The following is a 26,634-nucleotide window of genomic DNA, read 5'->3' on the forward strand; positions in this document are numbered from 1 at the left end:
TGTAAGCTTTTGCTCTGGCCTCCCGTCTGCCGCTGTGGTGTTCTGGGCTCATGTTCTTGGGGAGTGGTTTTACCTTGATTGCTTCTAGCCAGACGTCTGGTAGTTGTCCTCGCTCCGTCTGTCTCGTCTCCTCCCAGCCGATCTTCTTCAGGACTCTTCTGCCGGCCTTCGTTTGACTTAGGCGATGCTTCTGGCTGGAGAGGTGGCCCTCGATCAGTTCGTCTACCGTGTTATGAGTTTGTCCGTGGAGGCACTTATCGGGACTCCGATGGCTTGCTTGATTGCTTTTCGGGTTATCACGTCAATCTGGTTTCTTTCGACCGTGCTCAGCAGGAGATACGGTGCCACGTACGTAATTCGGGAAATCACGAAGGCCTGTACGAGCCTCAGGGTGTCGTTCTCTTTCATTCCTCTGCATCTTCTCGCCACTCGGCGGAGCATGTGCAGTACTTGCTCCGTCGTGTGCTTTAGCTTTCTCACAGACGCTTCCGCCTTGTTTGCTTGTATCACCAGTCCCAGGATCTTGACACTGGGGCCCGGCAAAATGTCTTCTCCGTCTAGCACCACTTTAATATCTTCCTTGAGTCTTTTCGGCGCCCGTTGTCGTACTACCACCAGTTCCGACTTCTGTGGCGAGCATCTTAGGCCACATTCCTTGGCATATTTGTCCACCACTACCGCCGCCGTCTGCAGGGTGGCTTGCATCCATCCGTGGGATCCAGCCTTCGTCGTCCAGAGCGAGACGTCGTCGGCGTAGAGCGCGTGCCCCAAGCCTTCAATCGCTTCGAGCGCCTTGGGCAGGTGCAGGAGTGCCATGTTGAACAACAGGGGCGAAAGGACCGAGCCTTGAGGGGTCCCCCTACTGCCCAACTCGATAAGCGGGGATACTTCCTCCCCCACTCTGATTCTTGCTTTCCTATCTGTTAGGAAACCTCGAACGTAGTTATACGCCCGTTCTCCACAGCCAGTGCTCTGGAGGTTGGTCAGGATGCTAACGTGGGAGACGTTGTCAAACGCTCCCTTGAGGTCAAGCGCCAATATGGCGCGTGGCGAATGCCTCGTGGCCTGTTTCATGACCTCCTCTTTGATCTGTATGAGCACGTCCTGCGTGCTCAGGTGCTTTCGGAAACCAAACATGGTGTCCGGCATTTGGTTGGTTCTGTCCAAGTGTCTCTGTAGTCTATTTAACACCATCCTTTCCATCACCTTGCCCACGCAGGACGTGAGGGAGATGGGTCGCAAGTTGTCGATGTGCGGGGCTTTTCCCGGTTTTGGAATGAACCTAACCTCTGCCTCCTTCCAGCTTCTTGGCAGTTTGCCGCTTTCCCAGGTCTCATTCATGTACCTGAGGAGCTCTGCTCTCGCTCTGTCGCTCAAGTTGTTCAGTAGTCGGTACGTGATGGCGTCCGGCCCCACAGCGCTTTTCTGGTTGCTCTCTGCTATGGCTGTTCTTAGTTCCGGGCCCGTAAAGGGCTTGTCCAATTTCTCGTTGGGGAGGCCTCGGTACGCTCCTGGCCAATCCTTGCTCTTCTCCGTCTTGATGTATTTGTTTTTCAAGTCTTCTATTAATTTCTCCACGTCCCCCTCGTAATTGTTTAAGGTCCGAGCCATACTCCTGTTTGTCTCGCTCTTGCTTGTCATCGGGTCGATGAGGTGCCTGAGGAGCTGCCACGTTTTGCGGGTGGATAGGGTTCCTTGTAGGCCGTCGCACAGATCGAGCCAGCTTTCTTTACATAAATCCGCCGCATACTCTGCCGCCTTGTCGTTTATTTCCCGTATCCTCTTGCGTAACTTCTTGTTGTGTCTCTGCCTTTTCCAGCGTTTGGTTAGGCTGCGTCTCGCTTCCCACAGGTGTGCCAGTCTGGCGTCTATACGGGGGGTTTGGTGAGTGGTCGCGATCTTTCGCGTGTGTTTTTCTACGATGTCGAGCTGCTGTTTCTCCCAGGTCTCGTACGTTTGTCTTACTGCCCATTCTTCCTCATCCGATTCCTCTTCTTGCTCCTTTCTCAGCTTATCCCAATTGGTAATCCTCGCCGTGCCCGTCTTCACCTTGAGGGTGGGACCTCTGATTGTGATTCTGATTACGTCGTGGTCCGACCCTAGATTCGTTCCCACGTTTTGCCATGAGGCATCCAGAGTCCCCATCAGGAGCGAGAGGTCCGGCGTGGTGTCTCTGGTCGTGCTCGTGCCCATGCGGGTGGGTGTGTCGGGCTCGTTGAGTAGGGTCAAGTTGTGCTGTTCTATCAAATGTGCTAGTTCTCTCCCTCTTTTCGAACAGAACCGGTATCCCCATGTCGTGTGAGGGGCGTTGAAATCCCCCAGTACGAGCAGCGGCCGGGAGCCTGCCTTGCTCACTGCGTCCTGTATTAATCCCGCCATGTCTATTCCTTTCTTGGTCGGCCTACAATACATGTTCAGTACAAACACGTTCTCCGTGTTTCCTATGCCTCGACTGTGGAGCTCCACAAGGGTGTGTTCGCATCCGCGCTGTGCCGTCAGGTGCTGAGTTGCCGCTATACATTTGCGTACCAAGGCTGCCGTCCCCTTGTCCGTCGGATCCACATACGTTACATAGCCAGGTAATCTGGGTCGTTGGTTTGTCTCTCGTAATACTATCACGTCTGGTTTGTTCTCGAGTGAATCCACGTGTTGTTGCAGCTCACCCGCCTTGTTCCTGAAGCCACGGCAATTCCACTGGAGAATCACCGCGTCTTCTTTCCCCCTAATATTAGTTCGCTGCGCCATCTTTGGTCAGGTCCAGGCTGCTGCCTGAACGGTGCACTTCGGTACCTGGTTTGGTGTACGGGGCGTTCTTCCTGCTTTTCTTTGCGAGCATGAGTTCGTTGACGTTGGCTTCTAGTTTGCTACCCTTCGCACTGGTCTTTGCGATCTCTGAGCAAACTTGCTCCACTTGCGCTGCTAGCTGCGCCATTTGGCATGTGAGTTGCGCCACCGCGTTGCTGACCTCTTGTAGGGGTCGGGCCCACCTTGGTTCTCCCTCCGCCTCTTGTAGACTGCGTGTCAGGCTGAGTGTCCCGCTTGGCTAGTTTGCGTTTCACGTTCGTTTCCTCCTGTCTTGTTAGTTTCTGCAGCTTCGATTTTGGCTAGCAGTGACTTAGTCATCTCGTCTTGCTTATGTAATTGTTCCGTCAGTTTCGCTATCTGCTTGTTTTGGTGGTCTATTTGCACGCTCTGTCTCTCTATCATCTTTTTCAGTTGTTCACATTCCTCGCACTGACTTTTTCTATCTGCTTGACCTAACTTGGGGAATTGACTCTTATCTGCGATGGAAGGTCTCCCTGCCCAACCCACCTGTTTGTACGCGTTGTTCCTCGCCGGTGTCGGAGTCCTGCCTCTCGATTTCGATCTTTTCTTCCTTGTACTACTTTGGTCCCTTGTAGTGGATCTGGATGTGCTTCTCACCCCTCCTCCTGGCGTTACCGACCGGCCTGCTCCACTGCTCAGGGTCTGGTCTCGCCTGGACAGGTGCGTTGACAGTGCCTGTTGCTCATGCTGCTTCTGCCACTCTCGTTGCCGGATGAGGTAAGGCGTAATGAAGCGTTCCGGGCATCCTTTGGTACCTGTGACGTGACCTCCTCCGCGAAGGGTACATTTGGCCACGCAGGTGTCTAGTCGTCCAGGGGAAGAGGCGCTGGCCTTGGTGCTGGCTTTCTCATCGTTAATATCGGCTGTTACTCCAGGGGCGAAGACGGTGGCGGCTGGCCGGAGGTTGGGTTTAGCTTTCGTCGGCCTCGTCAGCGTTGCGCCTTCGAGGCGGCCGTGATCCACTCACCTGCCGCCGTTGATTCCTGGCTCTCCTCGTTATTGTCTTGCTGCATATCGTTGCCTTCGTCATCCATGCCTTGGTTGTACTTTACTCCGCGCGCGCGAACCGCGACGCCCGTGCCGGGCTGGACCTGCTCCTTGGCCGTGCTCGTCTCTGGGCCTACCAGACTGGCGTTAGGCTTAGTTCGCGCACACGGATGAGTGTCTCTAAATTCGCACAAGTCGCACTCACCGGCGTAATTTTAGTGTCCCCGGGCGCCTTCCACTTGGCTGAATCCGATGGTAATACTAAAATTGCACAAATAATAGCTTTATCGCGACTTTCAGTGTTCGTTGCGGAGCTCATGGAACGCACGTCTAGCTCAGCGCGTGATGCACGCGCTCCCCCCTGCGATGGGGAGAGAGTGCGAGTGCTGATAGCTTCGCGTGCGCTGTTTTCGCCGCTTCGCTCGCGTTGAAGCAAGATGCAGCACGAAGGTCAATTCGCTCGCTGCTGCAGCCGCGCTTCCTCACTTAAGCGTTTCGACAGCGAGTTTCGCGGTCATGAAGTGACATGTGTTCATTTTTGCTTGTGCGCGCGTGGTTACGAAGGACAACGCCGCGCCAACAATCGCCGCAGGAACGGGCTCAAGAGCTGCGCTCTATAAGGGTTACGGCCGCGCTAGCGGCAAAAACGCGCGTTTTTGACGCTAGCGTGGCCGTACCTTAGAACAGATTGGAATAGTTTTACGTTATACCGGCCCTGGGGACAAGACGCCCGCTCACTAAACCCGCTGCAGGGTGCGCCTCCCTATTATCTACTTAAATTTCCTATATCGGAAAAATACCGCCATCTACTCTCTCCTCCACCATCTCCTCTCCTAAAATGCTTGGGTTTTTTTTTCCTTTACTTTTTGCTTGCGCCAGCAAGTCGACGGTGTCGACCCTGCCGGGAACGCGCCGCCGCCGCCGGCGGTTGCGCACACGAACTTTCGACATGGCGCTGAGGCGGGAAAAAAATATATAAAGAAGTGAAAGCGCGCGCTATCATCGTCCAATCAGAGATACAGGACAGAGAGAGAGAAGCGGCGTTGTTCAAAGCATGGCGCTACTTTTCCGAAGGTATAGGGATTTTATATCTAGTTAGGGTGCTTCGATGCCCAGCGCCGCCGTCCAGGGTAGAGACAACCCCGCTGGCGCCGCCATATTGAGTCACACGAGGTGAGACTCAGCTACGCTTGCGTTCATAAATAGTGTTACTCGCGGCGCACTTCCAAGTGCTTTGCCTTGATGAGGATTTTTTTATCGGTATCGCATCTGCACATCTTTATAACCAATAGCCGTTAACTCGTCGAAGGTCCAAGACGTAAATGTATGGCGCCGGGAACGTGCCCCAAGTTGCCTAATTCAATTTACATTTAATATGCCGTGTGTATGTTTGAAATACGCACTATTTTTTTGCGCTTTGATGCTTGGTATATAAGGTTTGCGACCCCCTGTGTGTGGAAGTTTTCTTTTTCGCTGTTGTATTTTGGTTTACACGTCACGCCTCCTTTACCGTAGCCAGCCACTCGCGCACGGCGGTTAGTTTCCCTTGCGTTGCGTGTGCTCTTCGCGTTCGTTGCAATTATTTGACGATATGTACGCGCAATTTTGCTGTTTTTTTGCCCACAAAACTGTGTGCTGACAGGATTAAGCTGGTGTAAAAATAACTGCGATGTGAAAATAAGGCTTAGTTAGTGCTGTAGAGAAACATGTAACGTAACTTGTCTGTGTCAATCTTGCGTAGTACACACAAGAAACCAAACGATGCACAAAATACATTTACTTATAATGTCTAGTACAATCAATCATGAAAGAGATATGTACATGAAAAATTATATGTACTGTGTAGCGCCTGAAGGTTGTGTTGAAAGACGAGATAAAAAAAATTCGCAAGGTAGGCTCGACACACAATTCGGGATAGTGAGAGTTTTTTTTTTTAATTTATTAATTACATGGGGGGAGGGTTCAAGTGAGTACATCAACCTTATTACACCCAATATAAATCGAAAACAAGAATGCAAACAAGAAAACGCAACCGCGGGTAATATTAATCAATATATCCAGCCAGAATACATCAGCTACCATCGAATACGTCGCATCAGCCAAACACATCGATGGCCAGTACAGAACATTTTATAAATAACCATTAGAACACTGATAACTACATTGAAAAAATAAACAACACTGCATACATATCGCGTACAAAAACCGTAAATGAAACTAAGACAGTCAAATACAGATTAGCAATGTTTTTCACTTCGAAAATATAGTCCATGATGATGTAAGGCTGTTGACTTTAACAGACGGCGCCCATCCTATCCATTTCCCTCGTACTGGTCCTCTTCAAAGTGTTTCTAAGTACAAGTGAAACAACAGAAGTGATTATTGATATGAAAATTTGCCTTGTAAATACAGCTAGAGAACCCATTACAGTGCTTAAAAATAAATTTTCGCAGAAGTAATGCTGTATTACCTCGCTTCACACGTTTCGAAGAAATGCACAGGCTACAACAGACACCATGCCAGAAAGCGCCGAAACATTTTGGTCCCATGATGCCCCTTAACTCTACTACACCTGGGCATACCGTTCACAGGCATTTAAAGACCGTCACAGTACCCACTACGATCGGGAATGAGCACGAATGACCATCGGCTTACGAGCACCACGCTACAAATATATTCGTCTAAATAATCAGCTATATAACGTAACCTGAGATCCGCAAGATATCTGCTGAGAATAGAGAACATCACAATGCTTCGCTTGCCACGTACACAACAGCCGCTCTCCCCAGAAGAAGCACTGCGTTCTTTAGTCCCAAATAACCAGTAGCGAAAAAGGAAACTGAGGGGGAAAAGAAAGAAACAAGAGACACACGATGTGTGCTTCCCGTGAAAAAGTAAAATAGGTGGTTTACATGACGATTTGTAGCTAATGTAAGGCTATTTCGCGGCGAAGCATTTTCGTCAGTTCTTAAAATAAGGGTACTACTCGTATAGACTGCGCTGATCAAAACGGCAAAAGCCTATGCGACGCGCGCTCCCAAACCATGGGCTACTCAGCATCGGTGCAGTGCTTAGTTCGTGAGCGAGGATCAGAGAATACTTTCTTATTTATGAAAAACACGATGCGATAGTCTAAACTTTCTTGACACTTACCTCGCAAATGTAGGAGCTATCCGTTGCCTTCCAGTGATACCACTTTACTTGGGCTTCCCATCTCGATCTTCCTTCGCTCTGGGTCCCGGGGGAAGCGTAAACAACGAAGCCCTTTACGCGTCGATCCGGTGCACTTGGGAACACAACAGCCCGTCATGTCGACTCGATGCATTTGACAAGCTTGTCATTCATGCGGCTGAACACTGTCCAGCAAGTAGAAGCGTCAGCGAAGCATCCGCGCACACTGTGTCTCGAACTAAGCACCGGCACCAAGCACTCGCAACCGCTCGCTGTGACTCAAGATGGCGTCGCAGCGAGAAAGCGGCGGCGCGGGTGCGGTCAAAGGATGGCACCACCCCATATCTAGTTCGCTCGATCGCAACGCCCTCAGCCTACTTTTTGTTGTTTTGCGCCTCAGCTTGGGAGCATTGCACGTCTCGGCCTATTCAACTGTATTCTAGAACGCTCTAAATACAACCGCCCTGGCCATTCACACAGCAGCAACAGCAGCCGGGAGTGGCCGTGCGCACGCCGGCCACTTGCCGGAAGCGCCAAAAATTCCAGTGGTGTAAGCGCGAAAATTACGAGAAACCATGCGGGAGGCGCCGTCGCGCGGTGTGCGCAATGTGAACGGCTGCATTCTTTTTCGGAGAACGAATCCGCTCGCTGTTCGCGGCCACTGCCGGAGCACACATGCCGGGTTCGTTCTGGCACAGCGTGGCATAATTTCGCTCAATTTTCTGTGTTTGGCGCAGTTCGGCGCACGAATTTGCGTTTGTATCAAAATGTCGCAATTAGCGCAGGAGTCCCACACCTGATCATCATAACGGCTACACTAAACAGTCACTTCAGCCTGCCTTTGTCCAAAATAGCCTAGAGCTTTCGATTGCAACACAAGAATTCAGCTTGAATACAAAAGTGTCACAGTGTTCATCACTGAACTTCGGCAGATGGAAGAGAACTGCATCTTCAGCACTGCTCTCAATCGCATGTTGAGGGACCACCTGCTGTGTGGAAACTGCAACAAGACCCTGCAGTAAAGGTGGAGAAGAGCCTTACCTTGGAGAAGGTAATTGATATTGCGATAACAGTATGCAGAACCAGCACAGTGAAACACATTTAATGGAGCTTCAAAATTCCATGCAGAAGCTCTCAGTTCTGCAACTTGAAAAAATCATGGCAGAACTCCTGTCACGATGACTGTCGACAGTAATGTGAATATAATCCGAGCACTGTAGCTACAGGCCGTTTTCCTGAAGTGACGTTTATTTAAAATGTCTAATGGTAATTCTGAGACACTCATAGCTTTGGCTATTTGCCACATAATCCGACATTGTCCTACTCTGCTATGGTAATCGCTTGCCAAGATCACCCATGTGCATGACGGCATGACAACAACTCGGTGACGACGGCATGGCGAGTCGGATGACAAAGCTGGAATGATGACGATGCAACTACGATGGCATCACAACCACGAATACATACCCAAGTGGCCTAAGCATTTAGACAACTTGGATCACTGGGTCGGAATGTCGGAATAGAAGGCATGATGACGACAGCATGACGAGAGTGAGATCATGAGGCTGTAATGACAATTGAACGACCACAACGAATGTGTGACAACGAATGTACGACGACGATGGCATAATGAGTCAGATCACAAAGATGGAATGAGGGTGATGCAATGACCACGACGACATCACGACGACGAGCACATACCTAGTGGCCCAAGCTATTAGACAACTTGGGCCACCAGGTGTGGGGCAGAAGGCGTGACAACAACGGCACGACACCAGTATAAAGATCACAAAGTTGGAATGACGACGAACCGACATCATCACAACCAGGAGACTATAGTCATTTCGGCAGATGGAAGATGGACATCCCCACTTTGCCACATTTGTAGCATTTGGTGTGGATGCGCTTGCAATCTAGTAATTTGCCATTGTGTCCTTCGCAGCAAATACACGCTGGGTCTCGTTTTTCTTGGTGATCCAGGCTTGTTTTTCTCTTTAGGCACTGTAACTGGGGTCTTTCTGTCACTTGTTCCTGAAAGATGTCTTTTATTGTGGTACCTGGCATACCTAGTACTAAGCATGTAAAGAACTTGGGCCACTGGGTCGGCGTAAGAAGCTAGATAGATAGGCTCAATACGCCTGAAGTAGGCAAATAATGTTATTTGCAATAAAAGCACTGCCAATTGCAACAACAAAATCACTTGATGCAACAGTAGTGGTGGGAAGCAAGTTCCAGTCCTCAACAGTTTCATTTCCTTTATTTAATCTCAGGCCGTTCGGCATTACAGAGAGGAGTGGGTAATAACAAGAATACATGTGCAGTAGGCAGATTAATGAAGATAGTCATATACAGCAGACTTGAAGGCTTCGGGTACTGCGATGGACATGACAGAGGCGGGAAGGTGGTTCCAGTCCGCACTAGTTCTCGGAAAAATGTAAACTTAAAGCTGTTCGTTTTTGCAAATAGGATGAAGTGAATGTTCCCGGCTGTGACGCGGTCTCCGAGTGCCGAGGGGACGAACACAACTTGGTAGATTAAGATTAAATTTTCCTGTCAGGCATTTGTGAAGAAAAGTCAAAGAATTAATTTTCCTTCGAGTTTCTCATTTCGGTATGTGGTTTGCTGTCATAAGAAGGGAAGGTGAATCATGTTTTTTTATACTTACCAAATACGAGGTCTGTTAGAAAAGTATCCAACCTTATATTTTTTGCAAACACCTGATGGATATGAAGCAAGCGCGCTTGCATCAGTCGACCTTGAACCTTCGTGCGCATGCATGAATTTTTTCCCGCCTGCCGATAGCGTCAGTCGCTGGGACGTAGCATTTGAGTGAGGTAGTGCGCAGTGCTCTCATCAGTTTCTTTATTGCAAGGAAAATGATGGAGCGACTGGAGCAGCGCTACTGCATCAAATTTTGCCAGAAACTGGGCAACAGCCCAGTGGAAACCATTCGGAAGATTCAGACGGCTTTCGGGGACGATGCTATGAGCAGCACACAGATTAAAGAGTGGTACAACCGGTTGAAAGATGGCCGCACATCGGTGGAGAGCAAGCCACGCTCCGGTCGGCCATAAACATGCCGAAATGACCAGGTCATTGCCTAAGTGAACGCTGTGGTGATGCGGGACCGTCGTATGACTATCCGAGAAATTGCAGAAGAGGTGGGCATCAGCACTTTTTCTGCACATTCCATTATGACCAAAGATTTTACCATGAAGAGAGTTGCAGCGAAATTCGTGCCGAAGCTGCTAACGGTGGAGCAAAAGCAACTTCGTGTTGAAGTCTCACAGGACATGCTGGATTCCACAAACAGTGACCACGACTGCATGAACACCATAATCACTGGTGACGAGTCTTGGGTGTACGGGTACGACCTGGAAACCTAATCCCAATAGTCACAGTGGAAGCATTCCACGTCACCAAGACCAAGGCCAAGTGTGCAGCAACGTCAAAGTGATGCTGACTGCTTTAGCTGAGTAACAGTTGACAAGCCTTTTCTAAATTCATGTTGGCAATTTGGTATTATGTAATGTTTACACTAGAACTCGTAGAAAAAGGACGATTGTGCACCGGAACAATGCAGGCAATTTGCCAATCAAGTATGACACCAGCATTTAAAGCTAAATTGAACAAGTCAATAAAAAAATGTGATACCTGTTCTGTGTAGTATTGCAAAAACACATTAGGAATACCATCTGGCCGTGGGGATTTTTAGTATTGAGACCGAATTGCATTGATATAAGGCCTTCTTTAGAAATCACTGTGGTATGATCTGAAGACAAAGCTTCATCTTGCAACTCATATTCAATTAGTTGAGTAAAATCACTCCGAAAATAGTTATTCAATGCCTATGATTTGATTTTTATCTGTAACCAGCCAATCAGCCAGTCTATTGATCATTATCCCTGTTATACCTTGTTCCGATTGTTCTAGGTACCGCCAAAACTTTTTTTGATCATTGCTAATAAAGTCAGGTATAGTTTCTGTGAAGAACTTTGTTGCAGCATTACAGACGCTACGCAGATAGCAGAAATAGGAATGGCTTTATTCTCAAAACGCGCGCTGTTTATCTAGGTACGAACAGGGGGTGTGGCATTGACGTCACACTGTCACAGTACTTCTGCCAGCTTTAATTTTCTTTTTAACTGTATTCCCACCTATCTGGTTCCTTGCATGTTCGTGTACTACGCCTTAAGGTTCCAGGAGTAGACTGCACCTGCTCCACTGAAACCTGCTCCGAGCTCTTGGTGCCAGATATCGCCTGGTCATCTTCAAGGCGCCCCGATGCTGGCGGCTCATGTGAAGATTGGTCTTGCAGTGTCTGACCGTCACCCTGTTGACGGTCAGGAAGGGCTGCCATTTCTCGGGCCGCCGTGGGGTCTGCTTGATCGAGCCGAAATATGTTGCATGTTGTACCATGAAGCCCCCTGATGTACAAATGCCAACATGCCTATTGTGGAGGTTCATTTCTTTTACAGAAAGTGATTGTGCAGCTGAGGCGACGTCTCTGTACATGAAATGAAGACGAGACTACTTGTTAAAAAAAGTGGTGAAATTGTATTCAGAAACAAAAAGGCAGAGCAAAATAGACACGCAAAAATTAATAAAGCAATGCAGCACATTTGACATAAACAAAACGATCAAGTGCACGTAACAGCCTAAGTAGAAAAAAAAATATAGCCTAAATACCACTGCTGCAGTCCATGTAATACGCTGCTTTGGACGCCGAGGCAACGAGGAATGAATGGCGGGAATGGCTGGCCAAACGTCTCGTCACATGGCTCTGGCATGATGACTGTATAGCAGGAAGCGATGAACATTCCCGGTTGCTACTGAAGTAAACACTGGTAAGTCTTGAAGCGAACCCTTGGAAGCCACGAAGATGAGGTCTCTAGGTTCCAGTTGGGGTGCTGAAGCTCGGGTCCAAAGCCTAACAGCTATCCCTAGCTCCCGGCGGATGCTGACGTTTCAAGGTACTCCAAGACCCTACTTTTCCTCCCCAATACAAGTCCCACCGCCGTATTCTGATTTTTCTCCACCTCTTTTTTTTTTCACTATGCCTTTGTGGAAGTGCCTCATTGGCTACACTTTATTTTATATTTTGTTGAACCGAGGGCACCTGCCACTCTAGGCGGTTCTTTGTAGTCGTTTTTGGTGGCTTTGTCGCACCTTCTTGAGGCTTTTATCGTCTCGGTATATCTTCTTTGGTTCCATCACATTGCACTAACTTCACCCCACACATCCCACTACACACAAGTGCATGGCATCTGATTTTTCAATTTCTTTTTTCAAGTTAATGCCCGTGCAAGAAAAATTGTTCTCAGTAGTTCTAGAAAATTATACAAGCAAACTTGCATGTTTCTTCAAGAGCACCACAGACATTCCCAGAAAACAGTTGCATGCAAAGGTTTTTGTTTCTTCAAACATGTTTGAACTAATCTAAACTAATCTGAAAGTTCCAAACAGGCTTAGAAACTTAATTTTTTATCTAGAACTGAACCGAACCCAAAGAAACTTTGGTTTCGACACTCTGATTGTGGCAGTCCACAAGAGTTTCATGGGTGGTATTGACCAAAACAACTACTAGGCATCTCTGTGGAAGTACAACATAAGATCACGGAATTGGTATATGTACAGTCTACCACACAAGTTTACGGGCCGCACTATGTGAGAGAAAGCTGCACATTGCCGCAGCCTCGTAATGCAGCCAGGTATTAGGATTTTAAGCCTGTACTAGCATATGCAAACAACATAATGTATGGTTTTACTGCCTATGATCACAAATTGCTTGGAATTTCAATGTTTGCTCACACCCTGCAGCCCAGAAGTTTTTGCAGTTACATGCACATACTACGCCACAGTAAATTCACGTGCAAAATGAATACATGGAACATCTACTGGTGCCAGTGTGCTTGGCTGCAGAATAAAACAACTGAGAATTTTTACTGGATCTGTCAGAAAGCTAGATGCTATCTGGAAAAACCAAAACAGGACGACATTTGTTAATTCTATCAGAACAAGTTAGCAAATGAAATCTCGCCAAAACAGCTTGAAGTGGCAGTGAGGAAAGATGGTTTCACCACTTTCCTCTAATAGCACACAAGGGGCTGCAGTGTGAGAAATGTGTCCCGAGGAACAACAGGCTCGGCTTGGGTCATTTGTGTCAAATGGGGGGTCAATGAGTGCTTAAAAAATTGCCTTCCTACATAGATCGCAGTGCAGGGGAGATTCTTGCTGGCACTTTGCATGCACCCTCTTCAATGAAGGTGCAGTGTGTAAAATCCGAGATGGTCTGTATTGCTTAGCAATCGTGCATTTTTTCCCAATTTGTTTTTGATTCTGGAGTAATACGTGCCAAAACCACAATTTGATTATGAGGCACGCCGTAGTGAGGGACTCCGAATTAATTTTGACCACCTGGGGCTCTTTAACGTGCACCCAGTGCACGATACATGGCCGTATTTTGCATTTCACTCTCATCGAAATGCGGCTGCTGGAATTCAATCCTATGCCCTCGGGCTTATGCCATAGTCTCCACGCCACCACGGTGGGTAAATTATTTTATTATTAAACCTCTTCCTGTGCATCAAAAATATCAATAAACAAGTTAGTGCAATTTTTGCTTGAGTATTTCAACTTGCAGGGTTTCCTGGGTTGATAAAGGAAAAGACAAATCAGAGTGCAAGAAAACAAAGTTGATGCCAGTGCCAGTGGGAACTGGACCCACAAGCTCTGTATGCACATGTGACGCTCTACCGATTGAGCTATGGCTGTCCCTTGATTTCCGCTCTATACTTCCATAAAATAGCAAAGCCATTCTTGACCAAGCCACTCACGACCATGGCAGCAGACGTGGAACATCCTTTCAACTGCGGGCATTTCGTAGTGTGTGATCTTAGGAGCAAGCAACTGGCCAATAAACCTTCATAAGCTACCTAAAAGCTACAGGAGTTGAGAATCTCACTATGCAATGACCAAGAAGGCTCGGGCAAACCAGAGGGCTGAACTTTTATTTTTTCTTAATTTTGCCAATGATCAAGCCCCTCAGCTATCCTGATATTGTTTCTTTAAAGCCTTCAATTTAAGTTCAAGGAAAGCGCTCTTTGCCTTCAGGGTCTCCATTTGTAACATATGTACTGCGTTTCTTTCCTCCATTCTGTACCTATGTTCCTGACGTATGAGCTTCATGCGAAGCAGGTGTTCCATTTTTCTGCACTTGCCTTCCTTTAGAATGGCACTGAGCCTAACATTCGTCTTGTGCCTCAATGTGTCTTTCTGCGAGCGCGATGACCAGATTGATGGCGCTGCCTTTTCACAGCAATATGAGACTTCTGTTGACACAGGAGCCAGTGAAGTGGCTACATCAGTTCCTTCCACTTCACACTTGACGACTGCTGTGCTGCTCTGACTTGGCACAGGTGCTTCCTCTTGGCTTTGCCATGGATCCCGCTCCCAGGGGTCATCACAGCTCATGTCGCCATCTGCAAAAATGTGACAAATAACAAGAAAATAAACATAAGGTCATTGATTAATACTGTAGAATCTGTTCAGAATCGTTCAGCTCGTTTTATTTTGACGAACTACTCTCCTATAACTACTGCGACACTTATGAAAAGAACCCTAGACTATCCAGATCTTTCCATGCGGCGTCATCTTTCTAGGCTTTCAACATTCCACAAAATATATTATGCAAACAAATCACTGAAACAAAGTCTCTTCAGTGCTACAAATTACGTATCATCCCGCACTGATCATCGATTCAAAGTAAGCATTCCAACTTGCAGAACTGACCAGTATTTTTATTCTTTCCTCCCTACAACCAGCTCAGACTGGAACCACCTGATCGCCTGCATCGTCTCCATTCCCGAACCGGAAGCTTTCAAATCTGCTCTTCTTCATCACATATGTTAACTTTCCCTATTTTATCGATTTGTATAAATATTTACCACTCCTATCTCAAGGGTCCTGATAGTAACCAAAAAAATAAATTTATTTATTGTTTTCAATACTGCAGCTCTCCTTCGAGGGTGTGGCAGTTGGGCAGTACAATAATTCTCTACAGTGCAAGTAAAAAATGCAGGTTATACAAAAAACAATATATGTAGTGTAAGTTATACAATCTATACAATAAATACGATATTAAGATCAAACGGAATAGTACTAAGGAAGAAAGAAAAAAGCTGGCAGATCCCACGCCCTGTTGGAATCGATGTTATGCGAAGCAGTGTGCAGGGAGCCTACCAAGTTAACGAAACGATCATGAGAGCACCAAGACGTAGGCAGCTCTTTCATGACTTACCGGACACGCATGCCATGATATTCATGTCATGAGTCCTCAGGAGTCCCTTTACCTACACCTAAGAGACCTTAAGGTGAAAGCCTTAGTCATACTCGTGACTATGATTTCTACCACCATCTTTAGTGTTTCCTTCATGTAGAACCCACGTCAGAACCCATTTCAGTGACTTTTGAGTGTTTATCTTTTTTTGCTGAGTCATTGTCATTTTTGCTGAGTCATGCTCATGACTATGGTTTCTACCAGCATCCTTAAGTGTTTCCTTCCTTTAGTACCCACGTCGGAACCCATTTCAGTGGTTTTTAGTGCTATAATTCTTTTTGCTGAGTCATTGTCATTTTTGCTGAGTCATGCTCATTACTATGATTTCTACCATCACCATTGAGTGTTTCCTTCATTTAGTGTCCAAGTCCGAACCCATTCCAGTGGTTTTTGAGTGTTATTCTTTTTTCATCGAGTCATTGTCATTTTTGCTGAGTCATGCTCACGATTATGATTTCTACCAACATCCTGTAGTGTTTCCTTCACTTAGTACCCACGTCCGAACCCATTTCAGTGGTTTATGAGTGTTATACTTTTTCGCTGGGTCATTGTCATGACACACATGTCATGGCATTTATGTCATGATCTATCATTATCATCGTCATACACTCTTGTCATACTATACCAATTTTCGTACCTACCAAGTTAACGAAACGACCATGAGGGCACCAAGATGTAGGTGGCTGTTTCATGACCTATATGACACACATGTCATGACATTCATATCATGACCCACCATTTATGTTCGTCATATACTCCTGTCATAGTATGTCAATTTTGATACATACTAAGTTAACGAAACGACCATGAGAGCACGAAGTCGTAGGTGGCTAGATAGATAGATAGATAGATACTGTCAAAGTAGCAAATGTTCGCCAAGAAATGCTTCGCATTTAAGAAAAATGACATGAAGCTTTACGAAAGATGGCCAAGGAGAATGATGATAGCACAGGTATCACAAAGGGCAAGTAATGAAACAGAAGTAACTAAATTTAAGCATCTAACGTTGAAAATCAGTATGACAAACAAAAAAAACTGCCCTAAACAAGGAGGTTTATTATAATTTCGTAGTGAACAAAGAAATCTGTGCCGATGCCCCTGCATGCATAGGTACTCTTATGCACACACAGTTTTTTCTATGTGGGAGATAAATTCAGATAATGATTCGATGTTGGTGACAGAAGCGTCAAGTTGGTTCCATTGTGCTATTGTGAGCGGGAAGAAAGAATACTTTAACATGTATATTTTACATACGTATTCTGTCAATGTGTGCGCTTGCTTACTGTGTGTAGGTCAAGCCTGGGAAAATGAAATGTATTTGGAGGTATCTATCCTATAGTCATTTTTAGTAGTTGAAACAACCATTTTAAGCGAGCGTGTTTCGTTCTTGTGGTAGTGTTCGCAAACCAGACTGGGTTAAAAGAGTTCTTGGCGAGTCTGTACATTTATATTTGTTATGGATGAACCTCACAGCTTTTCTTTGTACTGATTCTAACTTGCTTATGTTAGTCAGTGTATGCGGAAACCAGACTGTGTTAGCACATTCGAGAACAGGCCTTACAAATAATGTGTAGGCTAGCAGCTTCGTTGACGTGGTTGCGAGCGCCAGGCTTCGTTTTAAGAAAAATAGTTTGCGCAGCGCCCTTGAGATTATGTTACCGATATGTTTGTCCCACTTGAACTTCCAGGTTAATGAAACGCCTAGATATTTATGTTGTTCAACCTTGTTAAGTGGAGTGCCGTTAATTATGTAAGTAAAGATGGATGATGCCGTTTTCCTGGTTACAGTCATGATCGCAGACTTTTGTATGTTGATTTTCATCTGCCATTTAGAGCACCAATTACCTATGTCAGCTAGAGAATCAGTTCAATATGACCATTGTAATGATTAATTTCTCTGTAAATGACGCAATCGTCAGCAAATAGTTTTATATTGCACTTGATGTTAGCTGTGATATTGTCAATATAGAGTAGGAAAAGCAATTGTCCGAGAACAGACCCTTGAGGAACTCTAGATGTTACTGCCACTGTGTTGGAAAGCGTTTTTTCGTAAACGACAAATTGCAAGCGGTTGCTTAAGAAGCCTTTTATCCAAGCAGAAAGTTCTCCTATACCAAAAGCATTTTCAACTTTAGCTATTAATTTGCTGTGACACACACAGTCAAAAGCCTTAGATCAATCGAGTAGAATCAAATCAGTTTGACTGCGGTTATTAACTGTAACAGCAAGATCGTGGACCAGTTCTGTTGAGTTACCGTCGATAAACCACTGTGAAAACCATGTTGGTTGGGAGAGAAAAAATTTATGCGCTCTAGGAATACTGTCATGCTTTAAGATTATGTGTTCGAGAAGTTTACATGATATGCTAGTTAGTGAAATGGGTCTGAAATTTGAAGGTAATCTTGTGTCACCTCCTTTGTCACATAACCTGCAAAAGCCTGTAAGCCATAAGCCTGTAAAGCCACGGAACAAAAATAAACAAAAAAATGAGTAAAAATCCTGCGAAATAGGGGGAGGCGATAGCACACAGCTTCAGGTGTAGCACTCAATCAGCAGTGAACTTACCAGAGGAGATACTGACAAGCAGCAAGGTGTTTTTTAGATCACAGTGACTTTTCCAGTGACTCAGCCGTTACCAATTTCACCTGCTTAAAATTTTTTTAATGAAGAAGCTTGTTCGATGCAAGTACTCCCTGGTTTATATGGTGCATGTACCATCACAATTCTTTAGCGCACATTTTTTTTGTCTTGCACCACCTCATCTTTCAAAAGCTTTAAAAAACATTTCAAACAGACTTTAGTTTTCCTAAAACTTTACACAACATTCGTAAGCTCGTAGAATGAGTCCAAATTTGTAAACTGTATAAAAATTCAGTAGAGTTGGCAGGTATGTTTTTAGCATACAAAATTGAGCTATACAGCCCACATTTTAAAACAGCTGCAAGAAGTTCAGGCAATTTTCTGCTACAGTAGAGTCCATTTGTAACAATATTGCAACAACATGGGGGCAACTGCAACAACCGTGCCCACCAAATATGATATGTGCGCTCAAAGAGTGGAACACTTTAAGCTCCTGTGTAAGCAGAAAGCACCGAGCTGAAATTGCGCAACACAGCCTACATTGCGGGTGTCCCACAGTCAATTCACATGTGACACCTGCACTTTGTGGCATCAGGACGTGTGATGCGTAAACACAAAACACCCCCGCGACCTCGACCATTATAAAATTTCAGAGACTATACCACAGCGCTGCGAAAAAGTCAGTAAACGAATTTTATGAACCGCTGGATTGCAAAGAATGCTGAACTTAATATTTTTTTCATGAAACTATCTCTGCAACAGTACTTTGAATATGAAATGTCGACTTTGTCATTTCCCATGACTATGTACTTAAGACAGCTTTTGCTTCAATCCTTGTCTACCTATCAACTGTGTCGATGTGACGTGGAGCTTGAGGTAGGGCTGGGAGGCTTGGAAAGAATAATTAAAGGACTTAATAGAGCACAAAGTGAATACATGGCGATAACAGCCTAAATAAATAGGTGGTTTCCAGAACCACAGAGGAGAGTTAACTTCTGATGCAAGGGCTTGCGCGTGGGCCAGAGACATGTATCTGTCAGCTGACGTGAAATACACAAAAGGGTTGCAAGAGCACCACCCTCAAAGTCTTTATTAATAATGTTGTTTAGATAATTGCATTATTTATTCTGAGACAGATGCTGAGAATGATTGATGAATGAGAATGATTCAGAATCATTAATCATCTAGAGGTTGGCTGCACCAACCTGAGGTTACGCTTCCGACATTTCGTGTCCTTACACATACAAAAAAAAAATCACAGACGATTACGATACTCCCTAACGCGAAATTTGTGCAGCAGCTGTATACGTCTTTTCATTTCGCGATATATTGGCTGGCGCGGACAATATCACTCTGCAGCACATTGCAAACGGAGCGAAGTGTGGCGTGACTGCCTCGCTAGTCTGGAGATCGCAAGAGGCAGCATGTGGGCAATGCAGGGGCACGATTCACAGGAGCTGCCACAAACAGACCTCCTAGATGACGCACGTGCTACTCTGGCGCCATCTCGTAGGCATCACCACCGCACTACGCTTTTCTTTTCATGCTTTCGCCATACCCTCCTCCTCCACTTCCCGTCCCATGGTTACGCTGCACCCTCCTGCTCCGCTTTCCTCCTCGTGTCTTTCATCCTACGCTGCACTCCATGTTTGCTCTTTCATCCTTCGTTGTGCTCATTCGCTCGGCGACGCTGACGCTCCCCACAGGGATGGGTGCCTAAGAGCTGCTCTCTTAGGCATTCATTCATTGATTGTGCCAGTGCCAATGGGCACTGCACGTTATATATAACGGCTTCGGACCCACAGCAATTACAGCCCCGTTAAGGAGAGCCAAGCTGTCGACATTAACTTCAAATTTAAAATTACATTCTGGGGCATTATGTGCCAACACAGTGAATATATGAGGCAGGTCGTAGTGGGGTCCTCCGAAGTAATTTTCAACCCCTGGTGTTCTTTAGCATGCACAAACGTCTAAGTACACAAGCAATTTCACATATCGCCTCCATCTAAATGTGGCTGCCGCAGCCGGAAATCCAACCCCCGTCCTTGAGCTCTGCAGCACAATGCCATGGCTCCGAAGCTACTGCGGCGGGTTGCCGAAATTAATCCAAAAGAACCGAATGCCAAGGCTGCAATGCCCGTATAAATCGCTTAATGACTATCACAATGTTGACATTTCACAACTTTCTACAAGAGATATGCTACTAGGCAAAGGCCCCCCCCCCCCCCCATGCACTAATAATCACACCTTTCTCCAGTCGCATCAACTGTTTTAAATACTAATTTTTTCCCAGGACAATACCCAACTGAAATCAACTGATAAACAATGTTGCATTAAAGCCATCCCTGAATTCATCCTTACTGCACCTCAGCTAATGAAGTGTTTGATTTATATTTATTCATTTGATGACGGATGCTCTTTCTGGGTTACTGTGCTACCATGTCATCTGTACTTTGGTTTTCTCAAGTACAAACGTTTTGTGATTGCAGTACTTTTAAATAAAATAAAGAACTATTTTCTACAATGAAATGGTTTCCAACCTTGCCAACATAAGACCCCCCCCTTTCTTTTATTTATATTTCTCAACTTGTTGCCGTTTTATTTATTTATTTATTTTTACAAAAATTCCACAGCTATTCAAACTATTCACTTCTAAATTATTCAACACCTACTATTTCATGCGAATTTGCTTTGAATCAGAAAATTAACATTTCCACCAGCCTACTCAAGTTTAGATTAGGGGTCATAAGCAGCTTGCAGTGTGGAGCAGGAGAACTGTACACGCACAAAACCCGGTGTATACTTGGTTCCCTGGTGAGCATGGCTATGAATAAAACATTGCTGCCATCCTCTGCTTTCATGTTATGTCACCCAAATAGGTCTTCACTCCATAATAACCTTCTCCTGCCTAAAGTGCCAACAGATCATGAAAAAAATTAGCACAATATATTTTCAATTTCGTTATGTCATTCATTTAACCATAAATTAAAGAATAGTGCTTATTCAATTATTTATGCGAAAGCTAACATTGTTCTTCTTAAAGTACTAATTGTATGTTTCACAAACCTCTTTGCCTGCCTTGAGCAGAAAAAAACAGCACCATGGACAGGACTTAACGAAGGGGAAACAAATGTGTGTCCTGTCCATGACACTGCTTTTCCTGCTCAAGTCACGAACCAACCAACCAACCCAAATGCCTGTGCTTCTTTACTTATGTGTGTCTCATGATGATTTATCATGGCACAAAATTTTTTATGCTGTTTGTGTAACTGCTAACTTGTTCATTTTTGTGTGCCCCCCCCCCTTTCCTTCCCCTATACAAACATACACACCGTAATGTGATTGTGGCATTGTGGGTATGAACATTTTTAACAATGTGGAGCAAATTTTCAAGCTGGAATTATGGATTGTAACTATACACAACCCAGAGCAAGCTGGCCAAATATCAGCACATTCTGTGCGGCAAAAAAATATGTATTTGATATTTTTTTATGTTGTACTGAGTTAATTTTGGAGGAGCCATTAGGGAGGTAGTAGCCGAATATTTCACGAGGGAGGCCAATTCCTGTTCTGGTGAGGGAGTGCCTTTGCTGAAGATTAGTGCGCCTTCCTAATTTGGCTGCACCAGGACTTGTATAGCCCCACTAGCTCGCGGCATTTTTTTTTTGTCGATGTCAAGCGCCACTCTATGCCTGAAAATGTAGTGGACTGGAGGAGGATTCGAACTCACTGAACTTCAGATTAGAAGCCGGGTGTTCTACCTCTGCTCCACGTCCCAACCTAGCAGTTATTCTAGCTGACATTATTAGAAAGAAATGGAGCTGGGCAGGCCATGTAATGCGTAGGGCTGATAACAGGTGCACCATTAGCGTTACAGAATGGGTGCCAAGAGAAGGGAAGCGCAGTCGAGGACGGCAAAATTAGGTGGGGTGTTGAAATTTGAAAATTTGGGGTAGAAATTGGAATCACCTAGCGCAAGACGGGGTAACTAGAGACCGCAGGGAGAGGCCTTCCATCGTGCAGTGGACATAAAAATAGGCTGATGATGATGTACTAGAACTGTACTGCAGTCTGGCAATATACTAACAGGCGATGAGATGAAATTCCGTCAATACGCACGGTATATGTGTGGTTTGCTGCTCGCATACGCATCTCAGCAGTCAGCATAAGAAAGTTTCTGCTGCTATTCTCTGGTTAGTGCATTTTTACTCATGCGAGTGAAGGAAATATGCAGACAATGCAACAATGCCCTTGCTGCCCCATTGAAAGCTAAGAGAATCGATCGCTAAGTGCACATGGTTTTGGAGTGTTTCAGAGCCCACGACACAGCAGTTGCCTCGTACTTGACCTCCCACAAACCACGTCCAAACACTGGTCGCTACCGGTGGGACAACTAAGAGGCAGCAATATTAAATTGAAATCTGGAGTTAAAATGTGTGCTGAGAACCTTGTGTGCACGTGCGTTACCAGAGTGGGACCTATAATCTCATTTACAGTGATAAATTGCGAGTTGTTGGACGAATAGGTATGGCCGTTTAAGGAGGACATGATACCAAATTTTTGGGCTTGAAGTGTATGTTACATATTAAAGTGTACATGTCCCACCGTAAGCCGGCTAAATTTGAGCACATTTAGTGCTGTATAATATTTGTACATTAATTTTTTTATGTTGCAGTTGAACCGTACAGCAACGTAGCAACACTGAGTGTTGACAAAATGAATTGGCACTTCGGAAATGGCTGCCTAGGGTAACAAAATCGAATCTCAAAGGCCAGCTTTTGTGTACTGTAAACACTAGAAGGTATTCCAGGAACGGTAAATACGCCACGGCTGCCATGTGTTAATTTGTTTCTGCATTTGCGTCTTGGAAGTCTGCTGCTGCTTTTTATCAAGTGAGTAAAGCAATTGCGGGCACAATTCAACAGTGGTGCCTTTGCTGTGTAGTTGGGTAACAGAGCATTTAGAGCAAAACATTTAAAACTGTTTTAAAGCAGACAACATAGCTGTGCCTCCTCATTTCCTAATTCCATACAATGCATGCCAATGTGGCAGTCGCTGCCAGTGGGAGTGGTTTTGAGGCAGCCATTTCAAGTTGAAGTTTTGAGTTAGAATATGTGCCGACAGCCCAGTTTTTTTTTTTGTAAGTGTAATCACATTTGGCCCACTAATTTGCCTAAAACACATTGGCAGGCTAGTCGGTTTGGAATCATGATACAATAGTAAGAAAATCAACATTCAGTGGTGCATATCTACGGTGAAAGACGACGATGGCAGCTACACATGTGGCACGACGCAGGAAAAAAGAGAGTACGAGCTGTGGCAAAAAAAAAAAAAGACATGGGCGAATGGGCAGCTGCGGCCACGAAGGCTGATCGACCGAGCGACGAGTCCCGAGAGGTCTACCTGTGTATACCGCTGGGCAGCCTCGTGACAGTTTGCGAGCTATCGAGCCGAGGTCCTGCCCGTGTCCTGTGCCAGGCCGGTACCTGGGCTTTTGGGGTTCCTATGCTCTCGAAGTTCTGGCACTACTAGGAATGCTGAGCCATCACCCGAGTGGCTTGTCGCTGCATCACCGCCACTGCCTACACAAACCGCCTGCACCACACACGGCATGCCAACGAAGGTTGCTACCACACGTGAGCGAACACAGTTGGGCCTTATGCTGCAGCGCCCAGACCTCGTGCATTAGTGGGCGAGTGATTGAAACTGTGCAGTGTGCTGCGTCGTAGCATTTTGGACAATAAAAGACAGTCCTAATTTGTGCTAAGGGATCTTGTTTGTGGCTGTGTAAGAGTGCAGTGTTAATTATATGTCTGAATGTGCAACCTGTCCAATTATCACCTTCGAGTCCTTCCTCGCCGCACCGCGTGTTAATAAACGTGATAGTCCATATTGTTATTCTACATTATCTGGTGTCCGCGAACATAACTAAACTCTCGTAACACCTTTGAGAGTTTCACTTTGTTCACGTGCTGTGGTTGAGAATGGATGCCGAAAACCAATAGGTATTGGTACAGAGCTGGGACTCGCAGGCAGGGCACCCCAGCAGTGGATGGAAGAGGAGCGCAGCAGATAAAGAGAACGCCGTGCGCAAGAGCATGAGGCTGCCTAAGAGGACCATGCATGAGAGTTGGAACGGCAAGCTGGAGAATGCCCGTTGTTGGAACTACGGATGTGCATACAGGAATCGCAACAGCCAAGTCAAGCAGTCACAGTCGACTGAAGTGATCAGAAAGCAAATAATCAAGGTTTCCAAAGCCCGCACAAGTTAATTGCAGCTTTCAATGAAGCTTGGGATGATCTCGACGCATATATTCAAACATTTGAGCAAGTGGCCACAGACCAAGGGTGGCTTAGCGACAAGTGGGCCCTGTCTTTCAGTTTGTGTTTAACGGGGAAGGCTCTTGCTGTCTTTGGGCGCATGCCCGCTGAAGACGTGACTGACTTTGCAAAGCTTAAGGCAACATTGCTCCAGAGGTTCCAGTATACTGAAGAGGGCTATCGAATTATGTTTCAAGAGGCCAAGCCCAACAATGGCGAAACAGGACGCCAATTTGTAGGCAGGCTGCTTGGTTATTTTGATCACTGGAAACAGTTGGCCAAGACTGAAAGCACATATGATGCCTTGAGAAACAAGGTTGTCTCAGAACAATTATTGCGTCAATGTGACCAGAAAAACTTGCCATCTTTCTGAAGGAGCGAGGTTGCCAGTTTGGCAGAAACAGCGGATCACTACCTCGAAGCTCAAGGCCTGACAAATCTGGCTACAGGTCGAGAAGAAAAGGTGCACGTGAAGAGTAGAACACAAGCCAATGAGCCATGAGCAAAGCCCCATTGCTTCATATGCAACATGCGAGGACACAAGCCGTCAGACTGCTATGGTTCCGGACTAGGGGATCTAAAGCTGCGACTGGTTGGAAAGGGAAGAAGCCTGGGCATGAGCCGGAAGGCTATACCAAAAATGCGAAGGACCGCAACGAAGCTTTGTGTTCTTTCTGAACCTGGCCAACCAACCGAAGAAGACAGGCAGCAAGAACAGCGCACACATTCTCTAAACACTGAAGACTACAGTTCTGAAAATATTGGTTGAGGTGTGCAAAGCACTGTTGGGCCAAAACTACGAACACAAGCAATGCCCACAGCAAAAGGGCATCTAGAAGGACAAACGGTAACTGTTTTGAGAGATTCCGGTGGCGACACTGTCGTATAAAGTGCTCTCTTGTGCCAGCCAACAAGTTTACTGGGAAGCGCACACCTTCTATTTATTCGACAGTTCCGCACAATACAGTCCCGAAGCTGAATTCCAAGTTGACTGTCCATTCTTTAAAGGTACCGTGCATGCCATACGCATGGAGTTTCCTTTGTATAATGTTCTTTTGGGAAATGTTAGCGGTGCTTGCCCCACTTTAAGGTTACCTGGAGGCACAGATTCAAAGATGGAGCCTACCGTGCTACAATCACAAGACAGTACAGAGGGTGGACCGTACGACAAGAATACCTACCCAATTCTAGACAATACTACAGTTGCTGCATCACGTTCCCTTGCAACAAAGCTTCCAGTAGCCCTTATAAACCCGCTAGACATCAACGCCTTGCAGTGGCAAAGTTGAAGAAGGATTATCGAAGTCTCAGTGCTTGCTTCGCGGACGTGGGCAAGACCAACACCATGCGATTTACCACTGTCACATTTATACTACTGAATGATATCCTCTTCCGGCGTTATAAATCTGCGACAAAAAGAGAAATTGAACAGCTTGTTGTTCCAAGAGACCAGGGGTCTGTCCTGAAGGTAGCACATGAAGGGATACTCTCTGGTCACCAACGGACGAGACTGGCCGACAGGGTCTCAGAATTCTACTGGCCCGGCGTTCAAGCAGATGTCACCCGGTTCATGAAATCATGTGACATTTGTCAGAGGACCATCCCAAAACATCTAGTAGGACGTGTACCTCTTGAAAAGACGCCAATCATCAATACTCCTTTCCAGCGAGTCTCTATTGATATTATCAGACCACTGCCTTCTACTTCCACTAATGGTAACCGTTTTGTTCTAATCATGATGGACTTCGTAACTTGTTACCCAGACGCAGTTGCTTTACTAAGCATTGACACGGATAGGATCACTGAAGCATTGCTTGCAATGTTTTCCCGCGTTGAAATTCTAGGGGAAATAGTTATCGACTGAGGTACGCAATTCACCTCGCAACTCATCAAGGAGTTAAGCCGGTTGCTTTTCTTTAGACAATTACCCACTACCCCATACCACCCAATGGCAAATGGCTTAGTGCAATGTTTTAACGAAACGTTGAAGTGAATGATTCAGCGGATGTGCCAAGAAAGCCCCCAAAAATTGGGATCGACACTTAGCCCCACTGCTATTCGCATAGAGAGAAGTCCCACAGACAAGCTTGGGCTTCTCGCCTTTTGATCTCCTTTATGGCCTTTACATACGAGGACCGAGGACCATCCTCACGGAGCTGTCATCAAGCAAACATTCGGACGAAGAGACCAAAACAACGCAAAGCTCCGTAGTAGAGCTGCAAGAATGCCTGCCGCAGACGTGTCAAATATTTTTCCATTTATGTGACCCCCTGTATTCTAACCTCCCTACGATAATGTCATACAGGCGATGTAGGTATACCGAATAAATAAATAAATTGATGAACAAGTTGGAGAAGCAAGGCAAACGTCGACATTCCAAGACATATTCTCGGACATACCTGAAAAAACCC

At 45.9% G+C, this 26,634-nt stretch overlaps 1 protein-coding gene across 1 annotated transcript in view; it reads right to left on the bottom strand.

The window, feature by feature from the left end:
* Positions 1–11,539: 11,539 nt before the first annotated feature.
* Positions 11,540–26,634, bottom strand: part of LOC119445280 (uncharacterized) — an 80,568-nt gene continuing 65,473 nt past the window's right edge. Inside the window, exon 5 of the mRNA XM_037709595.2 lies at positions 11,540–14,465. Coding sequence (XP_037565523.1) covers positions 14,029–14,465 — 437 coding nt within the window. The 3' untranslated portion in view covers positions 11,540–14,028. The remainder of the gene's footprint in view (positions 14,466–26,634) is intronic.

Source organism: Dermacentor silvarum, chromosome 3, assembly GCF_013339745.2.
Source record: "Dermacentor silvarum isolate Dsil-2018 chromosome 3, BIME_Dsil_1.4, whole genome shotgun sequence".
NCBI classification, from domain to species: Eukaryota; Metazoa; Arthropoda; class Arachnida; order Ixodida; family Ixodidae; genus Dermacentor; species Dermacentor silvarum.